At 38.6% G+C, this 21,184-nt stretch overlaps 1 protein-coding gene across 28 annotated transcripts in view; it reads right to left on the bottom strand.

The window, feature by feature from the left end:
* Window positions 1-3,258: 3,258 nt before the first annotated feature.
* Window positions 3,259-21,184, bottom strand: part of RIMS1 (regulating synaptic membrane exocytosis 1) — a gene marked incomplete at its 5' end in the record, with an annotated part of 385,667 nt that continues 367,741 nt past the window's right edge. For all 28 annotated transcript variants that reach the window (XM_081140483.1, XM_081140457.1, XM_081140459.1 and 25 more), the window contains 5 exons: window positions 3,259-5,909; window positions 7,675-7,814; window positions 8,380-8,481; window positions 11,791-11,903; window positions 14,213-14,351. In XM_081140483.1, the coding sequence (XP_080996609.1) occupies window positions 5,691-5,909; window positions 7,675-7,814; window positions 8,380-8,481; window positions 11,791-11,903; window positions 14,213-14,351 (713 nt within the window). In that variant the 3' untranslated portion in view covers window positions 3,259-5,690. The remainder of the gene's footprint in view (window positions 5,910-7,674; window positions 7,815-8,379; window positions 8,482-11,790; window positions 11,904-14,212; window positions 14,352-21,184) is intronic.

Here is a 21,184-nt window from a genome sequence, read left to right as displayed (position 1 = left end):
CCCAGGAAGAAATTTAGGCGGTTCATGAACTTGAATGAGAAGAAAAAGAAATGTCCCTTTTTTTTTTCTTACCTTTAATTGAAAGTTGGGCATTTCTTTACACTGTCACTGTAGACAACAAACCACAATAGCATCACAGCGCTTGTGACGTTGTCAATAAAATTACAGGTGTGTTTATATCACATTAGAGCTGCTGCAGATATCTTGAGCTATCATTTTCGCTCATCACTACTTTAAAAATATAGTAGTTATTGGATCTTCCATTATTTCATTTAGTACAGTAAATAAGTCACATATATGAGTACATCACAAATTTGTTTTTAAAATGTTTTAAATTCTTTTAATTTAATTTTTTTAACCCTATGTACTTTTAAAATGAGTTTAATATTATTCTGAGAAGGAGTCCAAAGGCTTTACCAGACACCATAAGGGTCCAATGTGTATAAAAGGTTAAGAACCCTGTGGTGGAAGAAAGCACAAATCTACAGAAGAAAAAACTTTCCCAGGCACTAAATGATAAATCATTGAACACGCAAACAAAAACATCATGTGCATCTATTTGAAAAGAGAAAGTTATTGAGTGATATATTGGAAAATATCCGACAAAAATATGTAGCCAATGTAAGAAGATATTTTTTATTAACACTCGATAAAAAACAAAGGCAAAACATTAAAGGAACACTTGGTGAATTTATGGTTGGGTGAATGTGCCGTCAGGAGCAAGCCAGTCTGGTGATTTTACTTTGTGCTGGTAGAACTTGGAAAATCGAGAGGAATGAAGAGATAACAAAACAGATACTAGTCCAAAAATCCATGACAGGTTTCCTGCTATCATGGGGCTTATGTTCCTGTGTGTGTGTGTGTGTGTGTGTGTGTGTGTGTGTGTGTGTGTAAGAAGGGAAAGGCCCCTGTTTACACATAGGATATACCCATTTTCCCTACTAAGGCTCAGGAATTTTCTGCATTTCTCCTTTTCAGTCTTTGTCTTGCCCATTGACTTGCCATTGTAGAATGTGTACATATACTAAAGGCAGGGACTTCATTTTTGGCCATTCTGAGTGCTGTTCAGTTTTTATTTATTTATTATTTATTTATTTATTTATTTATTTATTATTTAATTTATTATTTATTTATTTCTATGCTGTGCCTCCTTCTTAGATGTAGGTCCTTTATGAAGTCACTGTGGTGGAGCAACACACATTGGCCAGACCTCACTTGAGGGGTAGGGGCAAGTCCCAAGGGTATATGACCAATGTGAGCCAAGACTTGTGATCAATGTTTACAAGGAGGGATATGGCAATAAAGCCAGAGTGGACCACCAAATTCCTATGAAAAATAATGAGGTTCATGGACTTTAAATCTAAATGATGAGGTGATGTTGGAAATTAGAGGAGAAACAGCTGAGAGGATCAGCAGTGAGGAGATTCACTCAGTTTTTCACTTATTCACCCATTCATTCATTCATTCATTCATCCATCATCCAACAAATATTCACTAAGCACCTACTATGGGTCACACACTGCTCTAAGAGCTAGAGATCTATTGAACGCCAAGTTTCCTGTACTCAGACTGGAAGTACTGTCTAGGGTGTAAGAGCCGTGAAAAGGACTGATGATTCTGAGCTCCTCTGAGAAGGGGCTCTTCACACAGGCGTAGAGTCAGGGAATCTGTTTTGGAAGCAAACAACTGAGAGGCATGTAGACTGACTCAGGGTAGAATGAGAAACTCCATGGGGCTGGGAGACAAGGTGTATCAGTTCAACCCCAAGAAGCAGATTTTTGGAGGAGCACTGTTGCATTGGGACTGGGGACAGGAGTAGGGTAAAATGATCATTTTACCTTGGAACCAAAGGATAAGTCTGGGCTTGGCTAAAGAAAGCTTTGTTCTGTCTCCTTTATTCATACTCTTCCTGAGAGCTGCACATGATGTACTTGAGAGGTTTGCTAGGGCCAATAGTGACTGCAGCAGAGGAAGACACAGGGGACACAGAGGAGAGAGTTAGCAGAGAACAGTCTTAGACATTTTAGTGGATGGAGAAGAGTTCACCTGCCTCCTTTCCCTATTCCTGCGCCTCCACCCCCCTTCCCCGGTAATAGCCCAGGTGCTTGAGAGACCACACAGGCCAGGAGCAGCCTTAAGGTGGGGAACGGTTGGGTTAGAGGCCTTTCCCATCTGGGGGGCTCTGTCCTTGAAGATCTAGCTCATCTGTCAGCACTTACTGGAAGATGCAGAGTATTTCACGGGGCAGGCTCTGCATTGTGACCCTTGGCCTCTTGCTTAGCTTCTCCAAGCTGCAGATACAGAGGTCATAAGAGTACTTAACGCATAGGACTATTATGAGAAATGTAATCCTGTAGCCCTTCGTATACTAATCAAAGATATGTTATTGCAGTTCTTTGAAATGTAATGATCTCTCTTAATAGAGCGCTCCTTTAAGACAGGGTAAGGTGTTTTTTTTCTTTTTTTCTTTTCATTTTTATATCCCAAGTACTTAATATCTAGTGCCCAACAAAGCCCTTAGCAATGGCTAAGTCAGAATACAGTGGCCTCCTATTTTAGTGGCAGACTTGCCCCCCCCCGTCCACCACCTAGTTACGAGCTATCTCACTCCATATGCATTTAACAGCTCTGCTCTGACAGTTGGCTATAAATTGAATTCATCAGTTATTTTAGTCTCTTGCTGAACCAGCCTAACAGACAATTTCATGTCCTGAAGACCAAACAACTGGTTGATTCAATAGGGTAAAATTCAGTCAACTGTTTAAAAAACTTTAAACAACTGATGTAGTGACATATTTCAAGTTGCTTTATTACCTCCCATTTGATACTAAGTTAGCTTATGTTTATAGTGCTTCACAAAGTTAAAGCCAGTGTGGTCTATAAAAATGTAAGGGCTCTTAGAAGGTGAAAAGTAGATTTCAACAGTTATTTTACCACCAAGCAACATGAAACCAGTCCTTACCAACCATTTGTGGAAATTATGAAGTCTATGAACACTCCATTGGAGAAGAAAAGTATCATGGAATTAAATTAAGAAAGCTAATAATTTCTCTTTTAACATGTCACTTTTAGAGACTCTACTATATTTGGAAATATATTTCCTAAGGTTCTGTTGAAGATGATTTAATGTACTACTTGGTTTGTTAAGTAAGCCTACTCTAAAATGAGGTTTTAAGAAAGATGGACAGAGGACCCAGATGCTTTGACGAGAGACGCAGGAATTGGTATTTCAATATGTACAAAACTTGAAATGATTTGGCAATTGGATGACAGAGTTGTCTCTTTTATTAGCACACTCAAACAGCAGCAGAAACACAACCTTCTCCATTGGATTCTCATGAGATTTATTGTTTTTTAATAATGCCACTTTTCAGAAGTATAGTCATGTGCTCACTTAGACAGGCTGACAAAGTGAAAACTTGTACGTGATGCAAAGTACCCTTTGGGCCATAGATTAAGACATAGATAGTGCAGTGACAAGTCAAGTCAAACACCCGCAGCAGACAACAATCCCAACCTCCCCTTCCCGTGATCTGGCTCCCATTTTGCACCATAGAACCCACAGTGGATATCTGGGCAAAACATAGAACACAGATGGCTACCAACTGACATGAAAAGTAAATTTTATTAAACATGTTTACATACATGAGTTGGAAGTTCATTTAAAAGCACAGGGGAGTGTTAAGACAAGTGGTCAAAATAGAAAGATACTACCCAATTATAATTGATTGTTGGCCACTAAGACAGAACGGAATCTAGTAGAAGTGCACCAATGCTTCGGTTCTTCCTGCTCAGCATGGTGAGTAGTGGTCAATCTGTGCCCTGTGATGATGGGCAGGTAATTCTGGCGTGTGTAAATAATGATAAAGAATTCACTTGGTGCAGGCAGTATGTCTATGGATTAAAACCTAGTGTGTACACAGTGTCTACATGTGTTACAGCCCCACAGTAGGAATCTACACCAAAATATTGATTAGAAGTAATTTGGTCCATACTACATCACGTTTTCCAGAGGGTAAAAAATAAAGCCCATCTATAGACATTTCACCCCAGGCTCACAGATCGAGTCTGGCGATAACCTGCAAAATGTCTATAACAAAAATGGATGGCTTAGATTTCTTGGTTATTTCAGTATAGTAATTAACGAGCAAACTGTACAAGTACATGCAACATACAAGCGGGCCTATGTGGAACTAACATACATTATTAAATAACCTTTTGTTTCTTTTCTTTTTCGTTTTTTATTTATTTTTATATATTTTTTTACAAAACGTGCATGCAGCGTTGAACAGTTCCAAGTCATGCTGCTCTATTTGTGTAATCACAAAAGTTGAAAGACTCATAAAAGGAGAACATATCGATGCACCTGCAGGGTCTGCAGTATGGGACACACACACAGAATGTCACAAGGGAAGTTCAAGGCCAAGAAAAACTCAGATGAAGAAAATGCAAATTGAAATTTAACTTTGTTTTATCTCCCCCCCAAAGTAAGATACTTTGCTTTAAAAAAGTCGAGCTTTGTGCTTGCATCGATCTCAAAGAAATGTAAACTAAAATCGGATAAAAACATTAATTTAGTGCAGAATAGTTCGACTGGAATTTCCAGTGGAATACTGAACAGCTCATACCATGCTCTTTCTGGGGCGGATGGGTGTGTCTACACTGGGACATGGCCGAGAAGCCTGGGCATAGCTGGAAGTGTCTTAGGCTCACATCCATTTCTAGTCACCATTTTGGGAAGTCAAAAGTGTAGTTTATACACATGAGCATATACTTTTTTTTTTTTGAAAGTCAGCAAGAAAAAGGCATGGCAAGGAGTGTTTCCGAAGTACGATTGTGCAGTTAGTTTTAGTTCCCAGCATGAGTTGTAGATTGACTTCTTTAAAAGTCTTCCATGCAAAACAATGGAAAATGTAAACTAATTTTTTAGAACATGAACAGATATGCTCTCCATTAAAAATGGTGATTCTGGGATTGTTTGTTTTGGAAGATAACTTTTTGTTTTCTGGGTTTCCACATGTAAGACTTTGAAGGATTTTACAATGAAAGCTAGTGGAGCCCTTCATGGGCCTCATCTTATCGAGCTGTTGAACACTTTGGGGAGATGCTACAGAGACTGCTTCGGCCCTTTTTGTGGTGCTTTTGGAAAAAGAAAAGAAGGGTCTCTGTAAGCATCATGAGGCCTGTCATGACACAGCCAAAAACTAGTGTAAGTAACAAACAGTGAAAAACGAAACAAAACAAATCCAAAAGCAACAAATAACACACACAGAAACAAAACACAAAAGAACAAAACTTCTCAAACACCAGGGAAATAACACTGCTCGTGGTCTGTGTAGAAACGTGTAAAATACAACTTTTCACAGAGTGAGAGTTTCCAGTTTGTTTAATTTTGGGTGCGTGTGTGTGCGAGTGTGTGTGTAAATTTGAAGTTTCCTTTTTTTTTGTTTGTTAGAAGCATCAGTGGCTCTCACTAGCATATTGGCTCTTACTGTAATCTGATAGACTGCCTTGTTCTGTCATATGAAGCCAGGTTTGAAACAACAGTTGGGACACATCATTGAAAAACTACCACAGCAAAACACAGGTTGATTGTCTGTCTCCAACAATGCTTTTGATCATGACATATCTGGTTCAGATTATTATCCTGAAAGGCAGAGTTTTGTTGGAATGACTCAGGTATAAGTTCACTATGATCGAATGCAGGGAGGCCCAGTTGAACTTTCCAGAGATGATTGGGAAGCCCGACGGGTTAGGGGAGTGAGTGTGGGATCCACCAATGATGACGGTGGGAACAATTTGTACCATCCGATTACCATACTGGACAGATCAAGTTCTTCCAACAAGATTTGAGCCACACCCATAAAGCATTTATGGTCCATTCTTCCATAGTCTCCCCAGACAATCACCTGCAGAGACAGAGAAATGCAATAAACTTGAACTTCTCCCTCTGTTACATTAGAAGAGTTGAAAGCAACTGTCTGTAGCGGTGGGCTAGTCAGTGGAGAGGAGATGAATATAACTACCACCACAGGAGAGGAACTGGGTAAGAACATACCAACATTAAGGTGCTCAAAAAGACACTTTTCAATAATTTTTAGATTTTATGGAATGCAAGTAATGGAATGCAAGTCAATGAAAAGTATTCCATACATAAACCATGTTAAAGAAATAAATACACAAGTTTATTTATATATAAATGCAACACCTTCTTCAGTAACCACTATCTAATAAGCAATGTGGAGGACAACAGAGATATAAAAATTAAAATTTGTATAAGCTAGGAGGGCAAAACAGCCCAACTCAGTGTACAACGGAGTGCATGTATGATGGAATATGTATAAAGAAGACTATGAACTACATTTCTTTTATGTTATGGACTTGTTAGTGAAGGGCAGGTTGAAAATAATTGTAAGCTGATGTCTTTCAAGGGCCTGCCTGACAGTTTTGATTTGATCAGATGACTGGTCAGTGAGCGCGCTCACAATCTGGGTCAGCACCTGCTGGCATCGGTTAAGCATTCCATTACACTTACTCCCGGCTCCTATTTTCCAGTCCTTCAGTTGTCTGTAAATGTTCTCAACTGAACTTATTTATCTGCTTTATACAGGCAGGGGTGGTGAAGCTGGCCTTTTCAATTTACTGAGTATCTTTGCCAAATTATTTAATCTCTGTGGTCCTCAGACATCATCTTTAAAATGGAGATAAAGATAGTTGCTGCAAAGGGTAGTTAAAATGTTGAAAAGAGGTAATTTGGGTGAGCACTTGACAATGCCCCTGACAGTCAACCAGTCCTGAATATTAGCTGGTCCCTGAACACTTGTTTTCCCTTTCCCTTCTCCCTTGTTGTATCCCATGTCTGCATATAGCGATGCTGAAAAAACTATTATGAGCATCATTTGCCTTGATATCGATCATCTATCATCTATCTATCTATCTATCTATCTATCTATCTATCTATCTATCATCTATCTATCATCTATTATCTATCTATATCATCTATCTATCATCTATTATCTATCTATATCTATCTATCTATCTATCTATCTATCTATCTATCTATCTATCTATCATCTATCTATCATCTATCATCTATCTATCATCTATCTCTATCTATCTATCTATCTATCTATCTATCTATCTATCTATCTATCTATCTATCTATCATCTATCTATCTATCTATCATCTATTATCTATCTATATCATCTATCTATCAGCTATCTATCTATCTATCTATCTATCAATCATCTATCATCTATCTATCTATCATCTATTATCTATCTATATCTATCTATCTATCTATCTATCTATCTATCTATCTATCTATCTATCTATCTATCATCTATCTATCTATCATCTATCTATCATCTATCATCATCATCTAGCTATCAACATGAGGCAAGGGGTGGCAAATGGGGCACAAGTAGAGGAGCGGATAGAGAGATGAAAGGAGGGAGAGAAAAATAACAATTTTGTCCACCATTAAATCTGTATGTATTTTTAATACTATGCATTATCTGTAGAGTAAACAGCAGTTTGTTGTTTGTCCTACTGGAGGATGCCAGACCACATTTCTCCCTACTGAACTTGACTGTCTTCCTGGTTGACCGCCTCTTCGGTGTCTACGTGGATATGTGGACTTTCAAAGTAAAGTCACCCCCACTACTACTGACCTGAAGAACTTTACCCTGTGGACTTTCGTCAAACACCAGGGACTGTTGATACAAAGGATCAAGGGTTTTGCGTGCAATTCTTGTCTTCTTCTTGGCTATACAGGCCCCGTTTTCCAAAAGATAGACTTTGACGTATGGAGCTAGACGAAGGTAATAGTAACATATAAGAAGTTAATCCTTTAAGTTACATTGATTTTATTAGAGAGTGCCTGACTAGACACTTAGAGATGCTTTCTGAACGTTTTCCACTGACTATTTAAATCATTTATACTTTCCAGTCCTTCATAAATTCTACTCCCTAACTCCCATGTTACCACTACTGCCATTTTCATTTCAAAAGCATGTATACAAATTATCTCAAGACTTTGACTTACTTGGGGTTTACCTGGAATTACAATTCAGGTTTATATCTTAAAACTCTTTGTGTCCTCATATCAAAACCAAACATTTTTTCCTTTTGCATTTGTAAATGTATCAAAAAGAAAACACCCCTAACTGACACAAGCTAAGAAACAATTATAACTCAAGTTTCCTTAATATGACCATATTATTCTTAATACTTTCTGACAGAATAATTGTGCAAAGGTTCTTTTTCATAGACTCAAAGAACACAGAAGAGCTGCCTTTTTAATCAATCAGACGATAACCTCGGAGGTAGAAGGCTCCAGCGCAGCGAGGGTTTGGGTTGGCCCGAGCCCCCCTTACCAGGTGTGGATTTGGAGCCGGGTTTCTGCGTGAGGCTTCGCGCCCTGATCACCTCCACCTCCAGCTGGCCCTTCTTATCTTCCATCCCGATTTGTATGTCACCTGCAAGGGCCGGGGAAGCAAAGCGTTTCAGCTCCTTGGCGGTCACGTGTGGTTAAAAGGACAGACGTCCACGGAGGCTTCAAATGAGGATCTTTACGATCTCGATAAAAACTAAGATTTAGAAATTGCCAGCCCCGTTCTCCTCTCCCCGCCTCCAAATCCAGTCTTGAAATGTTTCTCTTTATCTTTCTGGTACTAATCCATCTTATGGGAGTACCGATTAGTTTATAAATTGCTTAATGACAACAATACTGAAGTATTTAAGTGATTTTTAAAAAAAATTTATCTTTATTGTTCAAAGTATTACAGATGTCCCCCTTTTGTCCCCGTTGATCCCCTCCACCCCGCACCTGGCCCCCCCCCCCAGGCCTTCCCCACACTATGGTCTGTGTCCCTGGGTTGTGCATATGTGCATATAAGTTCTTCGATTAATCCCTCCCCACCCACTGACCCACCCCCGCCTTCCCATTGAGATTCATTAGTCTGTTCCGTGCTTCTGGATCAATTTTGTTCCTGTCTATTTTGCTTATTGGATTCCACATTGAGTGAGATCATGTAAAACTGAAGCAGGAAGAATCAGAAAACCTGAACAGGCCAATAACAACTGATGAAATCGAAGCAGCAATAAAAAAATCTCCCAGCAAACAGGAGCCCTGGTCCGGACAGCTTCACAGGGGCACTTAGTAATTCTTTAAGTTGTAGGGTTAGATAATTTATTAAAATTTTTTCTTGCTTTTTGAGGTAGGCCTGTAGTGCCATGAATTTTCCTCTCAGGACTGCTTTCGCTGTGCCCCATAGATTTTGGGTTGTTGTGTGCTCATTTTCATGATTCTTGTACTCTAATAAGATGTCCTATCCTTTATGTCATTTATTATATGATACTTCTTAATAAAAAGCTTCACTTATCTATATTTCCATTATCTAGAGAAACCACTAGTTAGTGTTTTGGTGACTATCCTGACAATCTCATAAGTACTTTCCTCCCTCCTTCCCATCCTTTCTTTTTTCCTTCTTACCTATCTATCCAGCTGTTATGACCACACATCCTTAACTTATTGACTGTACTGACCACTTAACAGGCATGCCATTACCTATTTAACCAAATATAGATTATCTATTGTAAACAGCATTATAATGAATAGCTTTATAAATAATTTTTGCACACTTCATCAATGATTTCTTAAGCATAAATCCCCAGATTTTTAATTATTGGGTCTAATTGAATGGGCATTCAAAAACTCCATACTGTCAAACATCCTTCAGAGAGGATGTGCCAGTTTGCACTATCATCAGAAGTATTACAGCCCACTAATAGTGGTATTAACGAAATGTCTAATTTTTGCCAAACTCATGGTTAAAAACTTGTAATTTGCATTTCCTTGATTATTAGGAAGGCTGGACATGGTGTTTTCAATTTGTGTTCCTTCTCAATTTGTCTTGCCTGTCATGTCCTTTACCCATTTTTAATAATATGTTCTTTTTCTGATGGAGATGATACTTTATCTCTGAAAATGTTAAATGTAATTATTTATAAGTTATTTTTAGTTTGTTGAGTCATCTCCATTTTTCAGTTGTGAACTCTATTTGCAAAGCCAGTTGATCGACTTGGTGGTTCTGGATTGCTCATTAGTTTTATAATTCTGTTTTAGATCTCAGCTCCTGGAGGTCTCATGGTCCTTTTTGTTTTGATCACATACACACCTTAAATGAGTCAAACTGTTCTATAAGACATTTTTTTTTATTAGTAGAAAAGATTCCCATTTTCTCTGTCAACTGCTTGCCTCCCAAGGGTCACTGCTTTCATAAGTTTCAATATTTTTATCTGATCTATTTTTTACTTTTTGGCATTTGCCTCCCTATCTCTAAATGCTATACTTATAAGATAGCATCCTATTTTTTTCAGTTTTAGATATTATTGACTTCTAATTTTGATCTCTCTGACTTCTTTCCTATTCTCACCACATACTAAACAATTTCTGTCATCCCATTCTCCCAGTATTAATGTTTGTATTATGATCACGTGACGTTATTTATAGCCGAGTGGACTGCAATACTATGGTTACTACTTCTCATTTCTTGGACAGCTCTTCCTTTTTCCCCACACTTAATAAGTGTCTTTTTAGAAAGCATTTGCTTACATTTTTACGTGCATATCGCTAATTCAACTCCTTGCACTCCCCTGGCTGTTTACTTGTTCCATAAAATCAAATGCATGAGGTGTTCTATAGGTTTTAATCTTACGAAATCTGACACGCTACAGTTTGAACAGACTGCTTTGAAAGCTTGCTACGGCTGCTGTCTTTCCATCTTCCGTCACCACCAACCATTTCTCTCTGTGTTGGAGCATCTGTTTACTGGATCTCATCTTCTCATTTTCTACTCACCAATAGCTTTCTGAGCGATGTTGGGTATGAGGCGAATATTTTGAGACCTTTCCTGTCTGAGTATTTATTTATTCTAGCCTTAAACTTACGTGAGAATCTCACTGGCTATTGTACTCGATGCTGGAAATCAACTGTTACTCAGAATTTTGAAGGTAATGCTGAGTAGTCCTCTACCTTCCAGGGTCATTTTTAAAGAGTCAAATGGAAATCTGATTTTGATAGTTTTGTATAGAATTATCCTCTTAAGGAAACCTGGAGGATTTTCTATTAATTCCATGGTGATGTGCCTCTCTATTGCCCTATTTTCATGCATTTTACTGAGTACTACGTGGGTCCTTTCAAGCTGGAATCTGATGTCCTTCAAGAAACAGCTGTTGCACATGTTACACATAATTTTCTCCATTCATTATCTTTAACTTCATTTAGGGTGTATTCTGCTAGTGGACAATTTCTCTGGCTTTGGTTTGATCCTTTGGAAATTCTTCTCACACCAAGAGTAGAGAAACATTACCTTAATGTTTTTCAGTATTTTCTAGTACCTTTCTCCATCCCTTGTTTATCTTTACAATTGAGTCTAAAATATTGTTTTTTTTAAGTTTTGAAGTAGGAAAGCAATTTCATTTTAAAAACAGAATTAAATATTTATGCCAAGATCCTTTACTGAATCATCCTTCGTTTTTTCCATGTGGTGAAATGTTACCCTTTACCCTACATTTGGATGAATTGTAGACTAACCTGACAGGGGTTTTCTGATAATTCAAAGATGTAGGACTAACTTTCTTCATTTTGCATAATGTCTCAAGTTGAAAAATGCATTAGAAATGAGAGTAGTCATTCGAAACCAGCAACACCTTGGCTGAAATGTTACTTTTCACTTGCAGTACTATTATGCTACTTTAAGTGACCTTAAAAAAATGATTCTTACCCATTGCAGGGGTGGCGAGGGTTTGGCGGCCAACAAGCTGGGCTGGTCCTAGCCCATCAAGAAAATCACTAAATTGACTGTCTGCTCCTAGTCGCACTCCAGGAAATATTAAGCTATTAGCAAAAGAACAAAAAATCAAAACATTAGCTCTCCTAGAATTCTTTTCATTGGTTTCCATTAGACTACTAATTCTGATCATGAATCATAAACACTGCTTAGACAATCGGTTTACTTATTCATTGCATTGCCTCTGTGCCAAACAAGTATATGGGTGCGGTTCTGCACTGATTGAGAAAAGATCTAAACTCTCTAAAGATCTAAATTAAGAGCTGATGTTCCATTCAGGAGAGCTCTGTTATAGTTTCTAATACGTTACAGTTTCTGGACACTTACAAATAAAATTCCCTACATAAATATATCACTGACATAAAATATAAGATGCCAATTTTCACATCATGAACTTTACATAAATAATTGCTCATAAACACTGAGTAACATTAATGCTACACTTAAAAAATGGCTAATAATTGCTTAAATATTAGCATAGCAACACATTCTTTCTTACAAATAAAAATGTTTAATTTATTAATTTGTGAAAGTATTAAGTTTTTATATTCTCTGAGATTTTTACTTAGTTCAAGTGGCGATGAATTGATGAAAATATGTCTATGTCTTATTACAGAACGACTGCCTGCGTTCCCTGGGCCGTATGCTCCACCAGAGCACTGACTATGCCCTTCTTTATGGATGTGTCCTGGGCAATGAGAATCAGGCTTGTTAGGTCCCTGGATTACAATGAGCATTTTTGGAATAAACAGATGTCCATAGGAATTTACTGTTTCCAGTGTGCTTCTACACATGTTATTTCTTCACAATCAAGGGAATTAAACAGGGTACATATTGTTATCCCATCCAGAGACTGTGAAAATCAATCTTCGAGAGGTTGAGGGGCTTATCCATGATGGAGGTAAACATTATTTGATGTTAGTTTTTATATAAAAAATGTCTCCAGTCTTGCATTTGCATATTGCTTTATAATACATCATCGCATATTGGTGTTTTGTCAGCAAATTTATCTCCATAACGTTGACTCCTGCTGACTTTTGTTCTTAGCTATGTCTTGCTGGGAGCATGCATCCCAATCATTTGATCAAACAAATGAACTTACTAGTTTTAGGAATGGGAACGTATATCATAAATATTCACTTGGCGTAATTTTATTTCATTTTCTGAACAAAATAGAAAAATTCCAGTAAAATAAAATATTAATATTAGATTGGTAAATGAGGTATTTAAATGGTAATAAATAAATAATTATAAAAATTTTGTACATGGTTGACTCCCAAGTAACCCACTGCAGAATAATAATTACTAATTTGTAAGATCTATCACCTCAGTAAAAACTCAGTTTTACCAGAAAAATTCTCAAGCACAAGAAAATGCAGGATTTCTGTAGGAATCTACATGAAATAGTAAAAAACAAACCAGGTAAGAAAAAAAAAAAGTAGTTATGTTTTTTTCAAAATTAATTAATTTCAGAATTAACTAAAACTTTTTAATTAAAAAAAAATGAGAAAAGTAGGTCCCGAGCTTTTATCTTAAGGGAAAAAATGAGTTAGTGATGTTTTGAAAACAAGAATATTTACGTTGCTATTATGAGTGTTAGACTTACAGCTTAGAACCCCAAATAGTTTGGAGAAATGTAGGAATATGAAAAATTAGTCCTTCACTTCTTTTTTATTTTTATTTCCTGATTTTTCTTTTTCTTTTTTATTGAATTTATTGAGGTGACATTGGTTAATAAAATTATATAGGCTTCGGGTGGACAGCTCTATCATCTGCATATTGTACTGTGTGTTCCCCACCCCAGGTCAGTCTCCTTCCATCACCGTTTCTGCGCCTTACTGCCTTCTGCCTCCCTGCCTTCCCTTCCCCTCTGGTAACCACCATACTGTTGTGTCTATGTTTGTTTGTTTGTTTTTGTTTAATACCTTCACCTTCTACACCCAGCCCCACAACCTCCCTCCTCTCCGACAGATGTTGGCCTGTTCCTCACGTCTACATTTCAATTCAGACTTTGGTAACCGTGCCAGACAATGAATTTCCTATATGAAAGAATCCACTGAAGGGGACATTTCTACAATAAACATTCCTTCACGGACTACTCTGAACTTTTCAGGACGCTAGAAATTGGTGTATTTACGTTAACCCAACGTTTCGCCATTCCCTGAAGTTCCGAATGACCAGGCGGGGCAGAGGTGTGTCCGTGTGCGTGCACACAGAGGCCAGGCTGCTTCCAGGCGGATGACTGGCCGGCTAGCTAGTGACGGAGCTGCACAGCAGCCCCAGGTGGCTGCGTTATTTTTCTTGTGACGGCACATCCCCGGCTCTGCAGCCGTTCAGATGTGCCAGCACCACTTACTTCCCCTCGGAGCTGTAGCTGTTGATGCTGCCGTCGGTGGACTCCCGGCTTGGCTGCCGCACCATCTTCCTCATTTCGGCCGCCATCCCCGTTTCTGTGCTTCTCTGAATGGTGCTTTTTAACTTCTTGTGGCCCGACTCTGGCAGGAGAGAGGAAAGGAAACTCTTAAGTTCTGTGTAGGCAGTTTCCTGAACACTGACTCTACCAATACGTTAGTTCATTATACACACAATTAAATGTTTATTCGGAAAAACAGCATCTAAGAGAATAATCTGATTAATTAAATCTCTTTGCCAAGGTGTGCTTTGGCCAAGAGGGGCCGCAGCAGACGGCAGACCACCGCTCCAGTTCCAGAGACTGCCTGCATCTCAGGGAGCCAAAATGAACTCACTGTATCGAGGCTGCTGACGTCGTGAGCTTCAGTGAAAAGTTGAATTTGGCACTGAACCGCTGTGTGGGAAGAGAATGCTGACCAGCCTCATCTGAAATGCTCCCGATGTGTGGGAACAGACCTAAATGAGCGGGCCACGTCCTTTAAAAGAGGAGGCGCTCGGGACCAGGCATGGGGAATGCCACAGTTCCAGAACTGCCACACATCTGCAGCCCTCATGAAGAGAAGCCTCAGCATTTCATTTAATAATTTTTGCAGCACTTTAATGTACATGATCTCATTTAGGATGGCTTGTTACCTATGTAGGTAGAATAGGTATTATCTTAATTCCAAGGCTTCAAAGTTATCTCAAGGCCTTTGGACTTCAGAGCAACTTCCTTGAGCACCTTTGAAATGCATTAACCAGCATTCTATTCCCAGCATGGAAATGAAATTCTAAAACATTTGTCTGATTAGAGCAATATCAAAAGGTTAGACAAACTATTAGACTTTTAATATCTGCCATGGGGCTTGCCCCTACCGTTTTTTTTATCTATACACTCTATAAGCATTTCTGGTTTTATTTCAATTTTTCATAAAGTATTAATATCCTTTAATAATATATGAAAAATGGACTATGTACATAACTACATACATAAGCTACATATACATGAATATACACATAAACTTTTCAATTTTCATAAAACCTCTGTAAGGCAGGTGCCTAAAACACTGTTAAATAAACCATATGAAAGAATGCATGTTTTCCTCTGATTTTTGGTCATTGGGACCCTTTTGTAAATTGTCTAATAAAAGATATAATTGGTTATGTGATATGGACTCAATACTGAATATTCTCCACAGAAGAGCTATGGTGATTCCTTAAATACACAAGTCTGATTATGATATTTCCTTACTCAAGATCTTGTGATGGTTTATCATCAAAATTAAAAGAAAATCCAGAATTGTTATCATGGCCCATAAAATGCCATCTAAGACGGGGGCTGCCTCTCAGACCTCACCCTCTACCCCGTCCCACATCCCACGTGACCACTGCCGTCCAGTCTCACTGTTTCCCTTGGCTTTTCTGGTCCACTCCAAGCATGTGCTTCAGGCCCAGTTTCCTTACTGGCTGTCCCTGAGGATTTTCTTGCCTTGCTCCCTCGTTTTATTTGGGTTTCTTTCAATCCCCACCAATCTCTCTCCCTTGCCATGCTTTGTATTTCTTCACAGCACTGCTCCTTGATTGTCTGTTGTCTGTTCCCCAATTAGAACTTGTTTCTATGAGGAGAGAGACGTGTGAATATTGCTGACTGCTATCTCTAGTATGCAGATCAGTGGTATAAACTCAGGAACAGGATCACATCACAACTACTAATGTGCAATTTTCTCATTCCACTTGATATAATTATTATATAATACAAATAAATCCATGCTTATTCTTTTTAGTGATTGTACTGTTCCATTGCATAGTTATGTGGTGTCATACGTAAACCATCTCCTTACTGATGAGCATCTGGGATGTTTTCCGTTGTTAGAGTTTTTAGAATAAATTTCTAGAAGCTGAAATGCTAATAAAAGGGTAAGGATCTGTTTAACTTAATAGCTATTTCTAAACTGTCCTTTAGAAACATTATAGAAACTTGCACTCCTACCAACATTTATAAGGATGTATCCATTTACCCACTGAAGGCACAGGCATGTTCTACCTTTCCTCTTTCCAGTCTTTGTCTTGCCCATTGACTTGTCATTGTAGAATGGTTACACATACCAAAGGCAGGGTCTTCATTTACTGTTTAGTTTTGGTATATATATTTATATACTGTGCCTCCTTCTTAGACGTAGGTCCTTTATGAAGTCGCTGTGGTGGAGCAACATGTCATTCATGCACACACATTGGCCAAATCCCACTTGAGGGGTAGGGGCAAGCCCCACGGGTATATGACCAATGTGAGCCAAGAAGAATTGTGACAAATGTTTACAAGGCAGGATGAGGCAATCCAGCCAGGGTGGGATACCAAATTCTTTGAGGATCATGGCTAGAAGAAATGTGGGCAAACTTTAAATCTAAATGATGAGGTGATGTTGGAAACTGGAGGAGAAACAGTTGAATCAGCAGTGAGGAGATTCAGGTTAGAGTATACATTCCTTCAGTTTTTCACTTATCCATCCATCCATCCCACAAATATTTATTAAGTCCCTAATGTGTGCCATACACTGTTCCAGGTGATGGGGATATACTGATAAATGACAAATTTCCTGCAATCCTGGAGCCTGCATTCCAGCATGTGTGTATACAAGAAAGGCAGTGAACAAATAAACAAATAATACATGACTGGTAATACATGTTCCATAAAAGAAAAAGTTAGGCAGGATACGGGGGATAGAGAGTGACAGGGTAAGAGCAGCAATGGGTTTATTAAAAAGGGGTCAGGGTCTCGTTAAACACTGGTATGGAGTCAGCACACAAGCCATAGGGGGTAGGAAAGTAACCCCCCGAAGCATCAATCCTGGTGGTTGTGGTGGGGAGGCTGTAAGGTGGTCAGGAGGGGGCAGTTAATCAGTAGCACACAGTTCTCGAGGTTTCTTCAGCAGGCTTTTCCGTGTTGATGTTGACTCTGGCCAAGCGGCTCTGCAGCCATTGATCTTGGGGCTCTGTGTGCGGCTGGCAGTCCAGGGGATGTGGAGGTGGGCGGTCAAGACCTGATTTCTGCGCATTTCCCAGCACAGGTTTCCCATGGTTGTCATTCATTACACATTTGTTCAATAATGAAAAGAAAAAAAACTTTAAAAGTGAAGAGTCTATTAGTTAGTTTGTTGTTTTTTAAATTGGAATATCAACTTTTCTTAAAGAATGGTATATCTACCGGGTGTCCCAAAATTCTTAAAGCAGTTTTAAACTTTCGTAGCTTCCAAAACATAAATGAAAAAACATCACTTGAGAGGTTGGTTATTGAACTTCCTTTCGTACTTAATTTTGTGAATCTGAATTATACATATTTAATTTTAAAGTTTTTTTAGTCCTTCCGAAGATGGCAAATGTGAATCAATTTAGCTCTTGCCTTAATTATGTTAATATTCAATGCAAAAAGCTTGGATGGACTGAACAATTTTATAAAGGCCCAGGTAAAAGCTGAATAAATAGTTCCAGCTATGAATCTGTCTCATTTAAATTCATAAAGGCTCTAAAATAATTTAGAATAAAAGGATTAGAAGGAAAACTGTTTTGTCGGTGTGGGAACTGTAAATTTGGTGAAGCATAATTCATGCAACAAATATTTGTTCAGCGCTTACACTGGGCCCAGCCTTTTCTAGAGGCTGGTGATAGAGCAATGAACACAGCAGACAAACATCCCTGCCCAAAGGGAGCTTACACTCTGGTGACTATAATGACCTGCTCAACATCGCACTAGTTAGTAGAAGCTGCATTAGAAACCTGATTGTCAGAATCTTGGCCTTGTGATCACTCCAACATATCACAGTTTGGAAAACACAAAATCTGATCTTATTTATTTTACAAATAGAACAACAATTTAGTTCCACAGATATATTCATGAGTACGCTGTCATATGGGCTTAGAAGTTCACTTGAAAACTTTGTTAAAAATCACATATATTCTATACAGGTACAAATGTGTAGAATTACTGTAACTACCTCTTTTCATATGCTGTAATTATAGCATAAACATGTTATATACAAGTATTATTTTTGCTATCAATATAATGCATGAAACCATTAAATATTAGCAAACATTATGCTAATTAACAATACCATTGCTATTATTTATTTATTTATTTAATCTTCACCTGAGGATATTTTTTCCATTGCTTTTTCAGAACGAGTGGAAGGGAGAGAGGGAGAGAAAGAGCAATGTGAGAGAGACAAGTTGATTGGTTGCCTCCCACATGCACCTCGACCGGGGCCTGGCATCCAGCCTGCAACCGAGGTACCTGTCCTTGGCTGGAATCGAACCCGGGACCCTTCATTCCGAGGGCCAACACACTAATCACTGAGCCAAACTGGCTAGGGCAATGCCACCATTATTTAATAATTATTTGTATCCATTGAAGAATCATTAACCTGATAAAGACATGAATTCTGCTATCAAATTATGACATGAAACCTTTGACTTAAACCGGCTGTCCCAAGCATTATACGAAGAACCAAAGGATTAGAAAACTAGTATATTTTAATATTCTATGTTCACAAACACATAAAATTTAGTAAAATGTATAACATTTGGGGGCAGTATTTTTATCTAGACTTTGGAAGAACAAACTTCCTCTCACAGAATATCCCAAAGTGTCACATTTACATATGCACTTATACTCTTTTCATCTTTGGAGATGTGAGTTATACTTAGAAACACCTTGCTGACTTATTCATTCATTCTGTAAATACTTATTAAGCACCGAGTACCTATAATCCAACAGGCGTCATTCTAGGTATTGGAGCTGCAACAGTAATAAGACAGGATAGCGCATATAATAAACAACTAGAACAAATAGGTTAACATGATATTTTAGATTTTGGTAATCATCATGAAGAAAAATTAAAGCACAAGATACAGATGAGAGTATCTCAGTAGAAGGAGTTACTTTTGATCAGCCGGGCAGGGAATATAAACAAGGAGCCAGCCATGCAAACACCTGCAGGAAGGATGTTCCAGCAAGTGCACGACCCTGAGGGGCGACTGTCCTTCCTTGGCTCTCCTGGGAAAGCTACGAGAGGGCGATGTGGGTGGGCAAGGAGGAGATGGAGTGGAACAGGCTGAAGGACCTGGTGCTGCAGAACCCGCACCACCAAAAAGTAGCCTGGATTTTGCACTGAGAGTGGTGGGGAGCCAAGGCGGGGTCATGATCCGACCTACGTGTTTGAAGGATCGCTCTAGTTACTGTGTGGAGAATAAATGTTAGGAACTAGAAGTGAAAGCAGGGGGAAGGTGTGCAAAGTTACTTTCCTACCTAAGAGACGAATAGTGGCTCAGGTTAGGGAAGTAGCAGAGGAGAGAAGGGAGGCGGGCGGGCACAGATTAGGCATTGACGAGGAGCTTACGGTACCCGCTTTATTAGATGTAAGTGGTTCCAAAAAATGAAGGAGTCAGTACTTTTTAGGGTTTTAGTTAGGGTAACTAGTTGAATGATAGTGTCAGCCACTGAAAAGGGAACCGACTGTGGGTGGTGGAAATGATGAGTTCTCTTTTTGACGTCTGAGGGGCTTCCTAAACAGCCATATGAAGAGTAAAGTAGAAAGAACAGGCAGGATTCAGAACCATGCGGACAGTGCTGGAAACAGGCAGACAGACAGACAGACAGGAGATATTGGGATCCAGATGAAATAAAAAACTGTGGTACTAAATATAATAGAGAAGTATAGATACAGATAAAGAGAGGAAACAGAATGAAGCGTAGGATTTAGAGGTCCAGAAGGAAGTCCGGACTGTCAAGAAGTCTACAAAGACCTTTTAAGGTACAGGGAAGGACAGGGAAGTGTCATGGTGCAGAATAAAGTATTTCAAGAAGTAAAAAAAAAATCTTTGAATTTTAGTAAGGAATAGACACAAAAATGATGACAGTGCCTAGCTCCATGGAGATCACTGCTTTCAAGAGAAACAGACTCAGAGTGAAGTAGGGCTGGGAGCCTGAAAGGAATGTCCACTCAGAAGACAGCATGAGAGGTCGGTGAGTAGAGACAACTCCTATGACTCTTTTGAAAAGGTTTATTGTGATGGAGAGGTAGTATTTGTAAATTCACATAGGATTAAGGGAGGTTGTTAATTTTTTTAAGATGTGTGATATTAGAGCTTGCTTCCATGCAGACACGAATGATTAAATGCACAGGGAAAAGCACCACAATTTCAGGTTGGAGAGGTTGATAATGTCTAATAAATCATCTTTCAATCAAAGCGGTCTCTAATGCCAAATGAAGTCAATTCCAACTAATTGGGGGGGAAAAAAATCAGTAAAAAAAATCACTTAATTGATTGAAAAATTTGGGTCCAAAAGATAAATGCAGTAATATTCTATTAACTCACAAAGAAAGAATACAGAGTAAGTGCAACCTTTTGGTCACCCTGAAAGTAACAACTGAGATCGGTGATATACGTACAGTGACAAAATTCAGTTATTTTTACATAGGAAAGTTGTGTTTAATATATCTTGTTCACAGAAAAGTTATGTTTAATATATGTTTATGTTCAGTCATTCCTTTATTTACCTGTTAAGCAAAGTGTCTAGAGTGCTTTGGGCCCTGGCCTGTATATGTAAGTATGGAAAGGAAAGGCCCGGAGCCAACCATGTCATGGTCTAGTAGGAGAGACTAAGTGAAGGTTTGACTGTGATTCAGTGTAGCTCAACACAGAGGATTTATTTTATATGTATTTAGCTTTAGGTATTCACTGTATGTAAATTCAATAACATGGGGAGAGGAAGAGAGAGGGCTATTTAAACAGCGAGTGTGAGTCTTGCTGCGCCACTAAATGAGCATGTACATGGTGAGATCAGGAGGTGCTAAATGCAAATCTTCTCTTCCTTTACTTTGTTTCAGTTCCTCCTAAAGATAAATCTGGTGCTCATGATGATTTCTAAAATAGGATGCGTAAA

Source organism: Miniopterus schreibersii (assembly GCF_964146895.1).
Source record: "Miniopterus schreibersii genome assembly, chromosome: 6".
NCBI lineage: Eukaryota > Metazoa > Chordata > Mammalia > Chiroptera > Miniopteridae > Miniopterus > Miniopterus schreibersii.
Note: the sequence above shows the minus strand (reverse complement) of the source record. Positions and strands in the feature narration are given on the sequence as shown.